General features: G+C 38.0%; 1 protein-coding gene across 1 annotated transcript; it reads right to left on the reverse strand.

Annotated features, from left to right (window-relative positions):
• Window positions 1-344: 344 nt before the first annotated feature.
• On the reverse strand, window positions 345-11,105 carry LOC107716262 (probable G-protein coupled receptor 139). The gene is made up of 2 exons (XM_016522640.1): window positions 10,604-11,105; window positions 345-1,487 (listed from the first exon to the last, which is right to left on the reverse strand). The coding sequence occupies exons 1-2, from the start codon at window positions 10,725-10,727 to the stop codon at window positions 523-525; spliced, it is 1,089 nt and encodes a 362-aa protein (XP_016378126.1). The 5' UTR covers window positions 10,728-11,105; the 3' UTR covers window positions 345-522.
• Window positions 11,106-12,511: the final 1,406 nt, after the last annotated feature.

Consider the following 12,511-nt stretch of genomic DNA (forward strand, 5'->3'; position numbering starts at 1 on the left):
TTGCAGTAAACTATTTTTTTCATGAGGGCCAAAAAAGCCACCTTTTAAAATTCATCAAGAGCAAATGGAAAAGTATTGATATATATAACGAATATTGTCAAAATTTGAAAAAATATTGAGATATACATTTTTTTATATTGCCCAGCCCTACTAGAGACAAACTCTTTAAATCACATCAATATGTATAGTGGTCTAATTGGACAGTCTTTGCCTGGAATGCAAGCCTTTCATAATTTCTCTTGACTTTGAGATGAGTCTTTTTTTGCATTAATATCCTGAAAAGCATTGGCATGTTATAGCTTAATGACCACTCCTGCTCATTTTTTATAAATTTTTTTTGCCAGAAAAAGAACCATATTTTGGCCTTAAGATGTCTCTGAACCTGACACTGGATCTCTCGTTGAGACTTTCCAACAAACCGATCACCGCCTTCAGCTCGTCATCAGTCGGGAAGGACTTTTCCCAAGCTCGCCTGACTTAGTAGCCAGCGTTATATTGGTATGGCATGACTCGAGTTGGCGTTCAGGAGGATATGCAGATTGGTTTGCCGTTCTTGTCGTACTGGTACACCAGCATCTTGATGCAGTGTGAGTTGGCTGGTGAGATCCAAGGGCTGCTGGTGATGGAGAAATTGTGACTGGCGTAAAATGGCGGCTGCTTCCTGCATCGGAAAAGGGCCTTTAGCACCGTGCCGGCCATCCTGCGGAAACGCTTGCTGATGAAGCAGTACAGGAAGAAGTTGACGCCGGTGTTGAGCAGCGCGAGCATGTTCGCCACGTCTGTGACCAAATGCAGCAGCCTGGCTGGTCCAGGCATTGCCGGTTGGGCCGTGTAAAGGTGGTAAAGGATCATGAGGGTGCGTGGTGCCCAAAGCACAGCGAACACTGAGGTGATGGCCAGCAGGATGGCCGTGGTTTTTCCGGTGGAGTAGCCACGCAGACGGAAGCAGCTACGGCGGCAACGGAGCTTGCGTACGATGATGGCATTGAGTGAGAAGAAAACGGAGCACGGGAGCAGGTAAACCGTTGCACAGTGGACCCAAACCAACACGTGCTGGCCTGCGCTGCTGCTGCGGCCACTGGCGCTTGTTCCCGGCAGGCCGTGCCACAGCTCCGGCCACCAGTAATATGGGACGCTGGTGATCAGGCAGCCAACATACACCACCAAGATCACTTTGCGAGTTCGGGCCGGGTAGGAGACGGTGTGGTAGCGCAGCGGATGGCACACGGCGATGTAGCGGTCCACGGTCAGGGGAACCGTGATCCAGATGGAGGTGTGGATGGAGGAGAACTCCAGCACCTGCACCACTTTGTTAAGTGAGTGGGGCAGAGGCACTCCGAGAATGAAGTCTTCCAACAGGAAGTCCACAAACACGATCATCAACAGGACCAGGATGTCGGCTACAGCCAGGGCCAGTAGGTAGTTATAGGATGATTTCTGTCGCCGTAGCACCAGCTGAGAAAGGATGATCACGGTGAGGATGTTTGCTGTGGAACGTGAGAGGAAATGGAGAGAGCAGAAGAAGAGAGAGAGGAAGGGATGGGTGAGAAAGTGTTGAAGTCAGTCTTGCCGGATAATGGCACATACAGGTGAGAAAATGCATCTTTATTAAACTTACGGGTGTAATGAATACGTCATACAATATTTAATTGGAATAGCAGTGCCACAAATAGTTACAATATTTAGCGAAGCCAAAATCAAAAGCTGCTCCACATTTCTCACTGCAAATGCATACATTCATACATGCACACATGCACGTTTACATGCATTTACAACATTAACATGCATGCGCTAATTACAAGCATGCATTCATTTTCATGCACATGCTTTCGCATGTGCAGTCACACGCACTCATGCATTCACATTTACATGTACATATGAATGCTCACATGCATGCATTCACACGCAAACACTTAAATTTCCATCCATATACAGTGACCATTTCACATGCATACATTCACACACATGCAAGCATATTTGCAAGCATGTGCATTTAGACAAATTGACATGTGTGTATTCACATGCACAAACGCAAATTCACGTACATGCACATACAGTCACATGCATAAGTTCACACACATGCACTGCAATTCAGATACGTTTGCACATATGCATTCACATACATGTTCAGATGCATAGATAAACATTCACATGCATGCACACACACACACTCAAATTCACATGCATGCACATACAGCCACATGCATAAGTCACACACAATTCAGAAGCATTTGCACACATGCATTCACACATGTTAAGATGCATACATTAACATTCAGGTGCATGCATTCACACATACACAGTCAAATTCACACACATGCACATGTTCACACGTTGACACACATGCACACCCAAGTTTACACGTGCAGCCATGTATACAGATTCCATATCCAAATGCATGAGAGAACTTGACCTTCTGAGACTTTGTCATTCAATTCGTCCCTCTTCTTTCTGCCTGCCTGTTTTCCTCCCCAGCTTTCACCTCTGTCTCACTGTGACCTTCAATAAAACTGAACAAGCAGCAGCAGCATGTGCACAATTACATCCAATTGCTGGTGCTTATGCTGTGCTCTACGTCCATGTCACAATGACCCAGGAAAAAGGCCCAAGAATACGCAGACCCTCTAGCATCCACTCTTTCCTCTTCTAGACCTTTTCACTACCTTGCTTTCATCCAAACTGGTTTTGTTTGTGGGTCATTCACAGGCAGCGTGAGATGTACGGGCAGAAGAAATGACAATTGTCATGACCTCTCACTGTGACAAAAAGAGCGTGCACACAAAAGCATTGCCTTCATTTAAGCCAAACAATTCAACACAGCGGTAGGGGACGCATGGAGGATAAATCCTCATAACAAAAGACCTCAGGAAATATTCTGCGATGTTAACTTAAAAAAGTAATTCACCAAAAGTCCAGCAAATGTCCTACTGTGGCCTTACTGTAGCCAGTGGGCTGCTGCGTGGAACGATATACTGGATGAAAACTTCAAAGTGTTTTGCACCCATGGTGTGTCTCTGCCTGTCTGACAGTCATTCGTGCAGCTAATAAAGATGGAATTGGATTACATATGCCAGTCAGGAGTCTGGAGAATCGCACTTCACAGTTCCAGAACATCAGCTGATTACAAATTACAAAGACTCCAGCTTCAAACTCACACATACACATTTGCATAAACACTGGCAATCTCAGGCACACAAGCATCCTTTTAAAGATGTATACACAAACGGAGAGACAGACAGAGATAGGTCTGATTGATTCATTTGCATCACGTTTGAAGAAAAGATGCAATTTACCTTTTCAGAACACACACACATTAAAAATGCAAACAAAGCTGTCTATCTTTCGGTTGAACTCACAAACATTTTAGTGCTCAGAGGTTAGTCTTTCATAGTTTAAGAGACTTAAAGGAGTTTTTAGTTTCATTTAAGTATGTGGTTAGAGAAATAGTGTGCATAGCATGCAAATTTTCTGTATGCATGAAATAACCAAATGACCTACTACATGCAATGTGCTAACCTGACTTTCCATTTCCCATCTAACAACTGAACAGTTAGTGATTACAGCTGTGAATCTCAACATTTCTCTTTTTTTATTGCATTATTTAATACCACTGCTAAAAGTTGTTGATTAAACATGCAAAATCCCTAAGGAAAATCATGACACAACTGAGTGTCTTTCTTCTGGGGAGGCTGATATGTAAATTAAGATTGATCCAGATAAAATAGTTTTACTTTTTTCAGACTTTTTTTTTATATATATAAATTCGATTTTTACATGGGTAGAGTGGGGTAAAACGCCCCCTACTGTTTTTCCCAAAAGAACCACTAGATAAAGTCAAGACAAATTTTTGTAACTATGGACTACGCTGACAAGAGTGATGTAGAAGTATTCACCATGAAGCTTACACTGGTGATGTACCTGAGAGAAAACGGATTTCACAGTAAGTGATCTAATTTTCAGTTACACATGATATGATAATAGTAAGGCCTGTAGATAGGGAGTACGTGTTATTTAAGAAAATTATAATTATATTTTTAGAATGACAATATTTTTTCAAACCTAGTCTGTGGGGTAAAACGCACTCAGGAGGCATGTGGCCTAATTACTGTAGTTACTCTGTTCTGAACATCAAATCCTTTGTTTTTCCATCAAATGAATTCTAACTAGGTGATTGAATGAACATATTTGGACTTTATATTTAAAAATTACCTCAACTTAACATCAGGTAGCTAGTTAGCTAGCCAGTTAGCATCAGTTAACAATTAATCTTCTAACATCTATACATAGATAAACTGCGTCCTCCACTCTTTATGGCAAATTCATGAGAAGCTTCATTAATTTGTTTTGACTAAATTAAAAATCAACTCTCCTCACCTGTTGAGTTTAAAGGCAGGTTAGTTGACACATTAATGTGATACTAAAAGCTGATTGGGTCTAAAACTCCCTTGTGATTTTTCGGCCGCGTTATTTGATCAGAAAACGACCTTGGATTATTTGAATATCCAGTTTGATTGGCCATTTTGGTAATGAGATTGTCAACTGTCTGGCTTCGATAACATTCGTTATAACCGCTACATTACGTTTCCCATCCCATTGGTAGAAAGACAGAAGTAGGCTAGCAGAAGTGAATGGCACTTGCTCAGAAAAACGTTTTGCACGCCCTTCGGAAAGAACGCGCGAGAGCGTGCGCAACAGGGGCGTGTCTAAGGGGCGCTTGGTGGGGGCAAAATATGCTTGGCCCCCCCTTGTGTGCTAAACTGAGATAATCTGATGCGTGTGTCAGATCCGTATTTAATCTGAAAGAGCAGTTTGCTGTCTGTTTCATTAATCTTAATTAAACACCAAAAGAAAAATCACTCTGCTCAAACCTGCTCTTCACTGAATAGCTTCATCTTTAATAAGGATTCATTTATAAATATGTGGAAAAACTCGCGATAAATAGCCTACTGCTCAGCATTTAGCAAAATTAACAGTCTGTCTCACGCAGGCGCAACAGGCAACATAGGTTTCATTTTGTGTGAAAACATGAAGGAAGGAGTGCTGAAAGAAATTAAATGAAAGAATGCATGATTAAATGAAATCTCTGAATGCAAAGTCTTCAGAAAAGTTTGATGGCATAATTAGCTTTTTATCTCCTCTTCTGCTTACAGCGGTTACCGGGGAAACCGCTCTATTTCTGCTGTTCCATCAGCACCACCTGCTGTCAGACAGTGGGGTTACATTTTCCTTCAGTCTGTCTGCCTTTTTTTGTTCAGACCAATGCAAAAATCAGATCGAATTTTTGTTGTAAATCTTAACTGGTAGATTGCAAACAAGCTAATATGTATTCTAAAAATCTCAATACTTTGGATAATGTAGAACTGTTTATGGAGCAGATGAAATGCCTATAATTTATGATTTTGATCCTTTTCTTAAAAATTAGCCTAGATAAAAACTGAAATGTGAGGTTTACCATTTCATAAAACTATTTTTGTCAAATCTTTATTTGAACATATATAGTACATGTTAGTAGATAACATGTTATGTTGTAAGTCACCCAACCAAAACTTTTGTTTGTTTAAAATCCAGCCAACATTTTTAATATTACTATTTTAGTGTTTATGCAAACAAAAAGTGCATTCTAATTTTATTTGTTGTTTGTTGGTTTTCGACATAAAATGTGTTTTTGTGTGTATAACAATACTGTGATAATATATTGTTAACCATGATCATGGTCATTTGTTTATTTATTACTGTTTACTTTTATATAACATAATTTATTAAAATGCAATGTGTCAAAAGCAATGAAAACAATAACTTTTTTTTTCTTTTTTTCCTTAAATTATGCTAATAATAATAATTTCCTGAAAATGTTATGTTCTTTGTGTTGTTTTAATTTTGATAATCCATTGCGTATTAAAATGGTTCTAAAACTGACCATTACCATACACTCAGTTTTTGTCCTCGATAAATTTGGTTCTACAGAACCTTCAGCTGAGTTCTAGCGACCTAGATTGAGCTATAAACTGAAAATCATTAGTTTGTGGGAGAATTTGACGAGATGTGTTTGAGTTCATATTGAGATCTTTGACTTTTGATTGCAAAGTTTGGCATCTTAACAAATCCGAACACAATTGAGGGAGCTCTTCTGAAACTCATGTGAGATTCCTGGGGTCTTTTTAGCAAGAGAAAATCCTGAGACTCAGCAGACAAATGTCTCCTTTTGATGCCATTGCTTTCTAAAAGAAACAACTAAGATCTCATTTTAGATTTGTCTTTCCTACGGGCTGCACAAAACAAGCTTTCCAGTGTCAAACTCAGTGATGTTTTGTTCTGGATCACAAACAGGATAATGAAGGTTATTGTTGTGTCTAAATCCAGTGACAAAAGCCTGAACTCTATTACAGCTGAACTGAATTCTTTGATTTCTTCTTCACATTACTATATTGATTGTTTCTTGCCATAATAATGATATTTTTTATGAAATTCAATAACTAATTTCTCTCTCATTTGCATCAAATTCTGTAGTTTTTGAAATTCAGTTTCCAGATTACTTGTGACCTTACTCGTTTATCACATTGATTTAAATAGGATAATATTGTTCCATATTGATATAAAAATAGAAAGAGAATGAAAATATATTCCATTCGTTGTTATTAACAACATGAAATGCATTAAACATTTTAATGTGTTTGAAAGACAAAAGCCTTCCAAAGACAAAGACTTGTGTGAATATAATAATGTAGGCTAATCAATAAAAAAGTAACTGTAGTCTAAATACGAGTATATTTAAAATGTAATATAATCTAATTACAAGTACTTCATTTTTGGAATCTGATTACTTAATCCAGATTACATGTAATCAGTTACTAGCCAGCACTGTCAGTTTCAGATATTTTGCTTTTTAGTCTTAAACTTGTAATGTTGAGTGTTCGTTTAATTGTGAACGTTTGTTTCAGTGAGTCTTAAAGTTATTGGTCGTCTATTTGAGAATGAGTTCTACACACTAACAATTTGTGTGTCTGATCTTGGCTGTGTGGATCAGTTTTAAGTCTTGCAGACATCTTATCTTAGTGTGTTCATGTGTATCAGAGTGTCACTAAGACTGCAGTCCAACATAAAATCCAACTCCCTTTATTTTTCTTTCCTTATCCTCTTTATTCTTCTTTTTCATCTCCTCTGTCCATTCTACGTTTGTTTCTGGATTTCTCTTTTGCTGGATTAATCTCTTCAGATGCCCCGCAAAGAAACATACTTTATTTAGACAAACAAAAGGAATCCATTGCGGCCTGGAGGTTGTACATTTCCTGACATTTCCATTTAGCTGTGGTCAACACCGTAAGCATATTGATTTCACTTGACTCTTTGTACAGGTCTCTGAGGCCCAGAACAGGAGCAACCAATTGTAATGGCTCAGTTTGCTTTGAATCCACATGCTTGTCTGTGTCAGACTGGAATACTAGAGTATTGCTTACAGTATATACTGCATTCTGCATGCTATTTTTAATAAAGTAGTATATACAGTATTTGGCAGCCATTAAAAACAGTTGTATAGTACATTGTTGCCACATGACCTTACTGTGTTGGAAGTTTTTAAACATTTCAAATTTTTTATCAGTTAAAATTAATAATGAGTCAATAAAAATACGTTAAAAGTTCATATTCAAAATGTGCATACTGTGCACAATATGCATATTGTATACTGATACATTATAAACATCACCAATGAGATCTCTTTTGTTTTTCTTGGAAATCAATTTGTTCTGCCTATTTTTAATGAAATAATGCACAGTGTTTCATAGCTGGTAAAATAATATTTATGACTGGTAAATATTTCTCAAGTCACCTGCCATTGGCAGCTAATAGAGACTTTTGCTGAAGTCACCAGCTTCTCAGATGGTTTTTTTGTGTGTGTGGAAAAAGCCCCCAATAAACTCACATGTGTCTCTCCTAGAGTTTGCGAAAAGATCTTAACAGTGTCTCAAAATTTGACAAGATACTGCAGTGAAGCCTGCAAAAAGTTGTCCTCTTGAGTTCATCAACTCTCACCCTAAAAGTTTTGCCTGACTTGTTGATCGTCCTGACACAAACACGAAAACGCTCACAAACACTTTCCTCACAGAGGCGTTGAGCTCTCAGAGTGCCCTGGATCATTTACCTAAATTGAAAATCATTGGCTCCACCTCTTAACTGGCGAATAACACCACCAGGGTAATGTAGAGCCGGTGAGAGGATCGTTACTGCGGATCTGTGACCTTCCAACAAACGTGATGTTATAGTCAGCTTCTGGATGAAAACCCTTCATCTTCAACAGAACCAAAACACATAAATCAAACGGTCCTTCAAAGTACAGTCTTCAGTGCGAGAAGGAAATGAAATAAGACCAACCTCTTCCAATTAGTGACCTTAATGAGCCTCACCTCTAGCGATCAATGAACAGGCATGAGCTCATCTGAACACACTGAAGTTGGAATGTACCATAATACAACAGTCTTCAAATTTCATTAAACTGTAACTTGCAGATTTTTACAAGTTGCCATGCACTTCACAGCTGTGCAGCTGAACATGAAATGTCACAGTAACATAATAAAATGCATAATTTTATATTTAAGTAATTTTTTGGTACTTTTTAATATCTGGGCTGTATTTTCTTTTATTTTGTGATTTTTTTCTTTCTTTCTTGTTTTTAAAGGATGTCAAGCAACCTGTCCCTGTTGGCATGTGTCTAATTAACTAGCTTCTACAACAACTGACAGCTGAACATTGTTGAACGGTCTTGACATAAAAGCCTATTTACTGTATTTTGCTGTTCCAACTCTGCACAATTAATTGCATTTTATTATTTGCATTTAGCATTTTATTTGTTTCGTTTCACAACAGACCTACTGCTGTACTTCTACTGTTAAACTACAAAAATTTTTTTTCAAATTCTTAATCATTTGTATGCAATTTTACAATTAATCGATGCGTCTACATGGAATATTTGCATTTTAAAAACATCATCAGGACTCTAGGTAAAATGCAATAGCAAAACGTGATACATACGTGTATGCATGTAGTTATTTACTGTAAAACTGCGAACAAAAACTATCACTCTTTCCTCTTTAATCACACCTGCTTTTAGTCAGCCTCTCTCTCTTTTCATTCTCTTTCCGTCCGTTCTCTATGCTTTTCTCACTTTCTGTGTACAATGCCTTTGAGAGGTTTTACTTCACCACCTCCATCTACACAAATCACTGCCAGGTGTGATGACTTTATTCAGTGTTGAATAAAGACTCAAATCTAATCTCATCACGCCCCTATTTGTCCCACCAACCTGTGTCGGAGTCGAAATTCAAGCTGCTATTTAGCAATCGAGCAACAGGAAGACTGCCTGCCTTCGGAAGCAAATGAAAATATTTGTGTAAACTGCTTAGGCTGAGTGCTTTGCTCAAGGGCACGGCGATTTATCTCAATCTGACAACGAATCATTCCGCTGAAACTGTGCCACATGGCGTCCGACCTGAGAGAGAAGCTTCGATTAAAATGTTCAGCACACCTGCAAATAATACCATTAGTCATAAATGAGCAATCAACCTGCAATTGTGCAGGGACAAAATGGAATTTTAGTGTCCAGGAGGATGAATATTAAGCTTGAGGCCAATTAATATGACGACTACTCAAGACGTTTAATGCATCATCTGTCTGCTCCCCAGGTCACTACAGTTAGAGCCAGATCTAATTTCAGCATCTGTGGAATAACAGGTATTTTTCTTTTTGATATTTAATGTGAGACACTGAATTCTGAATGTCACCGATGACCTTTGGAAACAGTGTTTTTCCTCCGGTCTGATGCAAATATGGTTGCGTCTCACAAGGTTACAGACCACTTGGTCAAGGATGCTACTAAATAATCAAGATTAAGTGGGAGCAAAAACAACATTTTAAGAATCTGCATGAAAAACCTGTACTGATTGGCCACAAATGTACATTTTTGGAACTACGCATATATATACTGCGCATATACTGTACTTCACAAATGCACAGATAAAAAACATGCATGCACTAAATAATCACTATTTTAAGAATCTGCATGAAAAACCTGTATTTACAGGTAGAAATGTGAATATTTGGGGCAATGCACTTCACACATTCATATGCAAAGTCAAGCATAAAACATGCATTGTGCACTAAATAGTCCAGATTATGTTGGACCAAAGACAAAAATAGAATCTATAGTGAAAAACTTGCATTGATGGACCACAAATGTGAATTCTGGTGATGATGCATTTGCCTCAGCCCTGTGCACTTCATTGTGCACTAAATAATAACAATTTTAAGAATCTGCATGAAAAATCTGCACCGATCGACCACAAATGTGAATTTTGGGGACGTTGCACTTCTCTCACCCCTATGCACTTCATATATGCACAGACAAATTCATGCATAAAAACATGCATTATGCACTAGAAAATCAAGATTTTAAGAATCTATGTGAAAAACCTGCATTGACAGGTACAAATGTGAATATTAGAGACGATGCACTCCTCTCATCCCTATGCACTTCATGAATACACAAAGTCATGCATGAATGTCTGCATTGTTGCACTATTAATACAGAAAATCTTTCTCTCATCTTTCTTACCAGGCAGGCCGAGGCACAGCAAGGAACTGTAGTAGATGACGGGAAACTGTCCGAGAGGGCAACCGTGAGGACTCCATGAACTGGAGTTGGTAGACAGCACGGTGAAGATGTGGCTGTGCTCCATGGCCTCTCTGCCCTCCTTCAAGCTCTGGAGAGGAGACAAACCACAGCCGGACCGCAGGACATGCAGAGGAATAGCCGGCTGACACGTGTGGGAGCCGGAGGATGACTGCGCGGCAGAGAGACACAGACGATGAGAGGCAATGAAGCCGGCGATGTGATGGGAAGAGAGGCAGGGATGTGAGGAAGAGTGTGTATGTGAGAAATAGAGAGAGGGAGAGAGAGGTGTGTATGTTGGGGCATGAACACAAAAAGGGTGAAAATAAGGGGGGAGGGGGGCGTGAAGGAAAGGAATATTGGGAGAGCGAGAGGCGTTAAGTGAGGAAGAGACGATTGGTGTTGACACCGCTGAGAGGTGATTTCTGTGCTGACACACTCGTGCAACTGAAGGGCGACCCAGAAGTAAATAAGAGCTCTAGCATGACTCGACTAGTCATCGCTGCTTGCAGCTTTAATTATTATTATTTTCAAAAGTTTGTGATGGCAAACAATAATTTAAATAATTGTTAATAATACAAAATATCTAGGATGCTTTTACTGTTCATTTTATTTAATTTTTTATCTTTTATAATAATTAGGAATGAGTTTTTTTCAGAACGAGTATGATACCAATTTTTAATTTTTGTACTTTCGGATACAGATATCAGATATAAATATATATAAATAAATAAGTAAATTAATTATTTAATTAATTTATAAAAAAACTTGAGTAACATACCGATACTTTCATAGTTATTTTTGCACTTACCGTTATGAATCTGTATTTTAATTGCATTGGTAATTTTTTTAATTAATATTAGGTAGAGATAGGCAATTACTATTATTCATCTAAATTCAAATGTGTTTTTTCTTTAGCTTGCTAACACAAAATATTATTATAAATAAAAAATCTAATTTGTGCCCACTTGTGTATATACACCGATTTTGCGTGCAACTGAAGGGCGACCCAGAAGTAAATAAGAGCTCTAGCATGACTCGACTAGCTCGCACCAGTTACACATACAATACGTCCACGGCGCACATGGTTGCTAGCTATTTAGCATTTTTTGAACTTGTGAATTTTGTCATTATGTTGGGAAAAATTACAAGTAGCAGAAGCTCATACAATACATTTTAACAGGCTTAATTAAGCATGAAAATGACTAAAGGAAAATCTGTTTACTAAACAAAATTGAGCCAACTAATATTTTTCATATTCTTTGGTTTCTATATATATATGTATATATATATATATAAATAACAAATGCAATGAAAATACAGTTATTGGTAATCAGTATCAGCAAGTGGTATTGGGAAATGATTAATTAGGGCCCGAGCACCGATGGTGTGAGGACCCTATTGGAATTGCTCCGTTTCTACCGATTTTGTTGGAAATATGTTGTTTTCAGTTATTTTTTTCTTTATACATTTTTTTCATTTTTTAATTTTTCATTTTTTTTTTTTTAGTGTGAGTGGTTCTACAGTATACGGTTTCAGTGCATTATGTGTTTTTAGGGTTTTCTGGGTGGTTCCTTACTGTACTTTTATTTCTAGATATGTATTTTTCACTTATTTTACTGTCCACCTATAACAAGAGCAATCTGATCACACAACAAAGTTACTTCACACCTCTTCTCAACATGATGCTTGATTTGAGGACTCATTTATGTCTGTAGCACAAGAATGTGGTATGAGTTTATACTTGGGAGTGTAACAGCATCACTAATAAGAATATGAAATAATTATAATATGAACAACAAGCTAAATGTTCAACAGCAACATAAAATGAATAACCTTGGTGTTGTAAAA

The sequence above is a fragment of the Sinocyclocheilus rhinocerous genome, unplaced genomic scaffold (assembly GCF_001515625.1).
Source record: "Sinocyclocheilus rhinocerous isolate Xijiao unplaced genomic scaffold, SAMN03320098_v1.1 scaffold960, whole genome shotgun sequence".
Classification (NCBI taxonomy): domain Eukaryota; kingdom Metazoa; phylum Chordata; class Actinopteri; order Cypriniformes; family Cyprinidae; genus Sinocyclocheilus; species Sinocyclocheilus rhinocerous.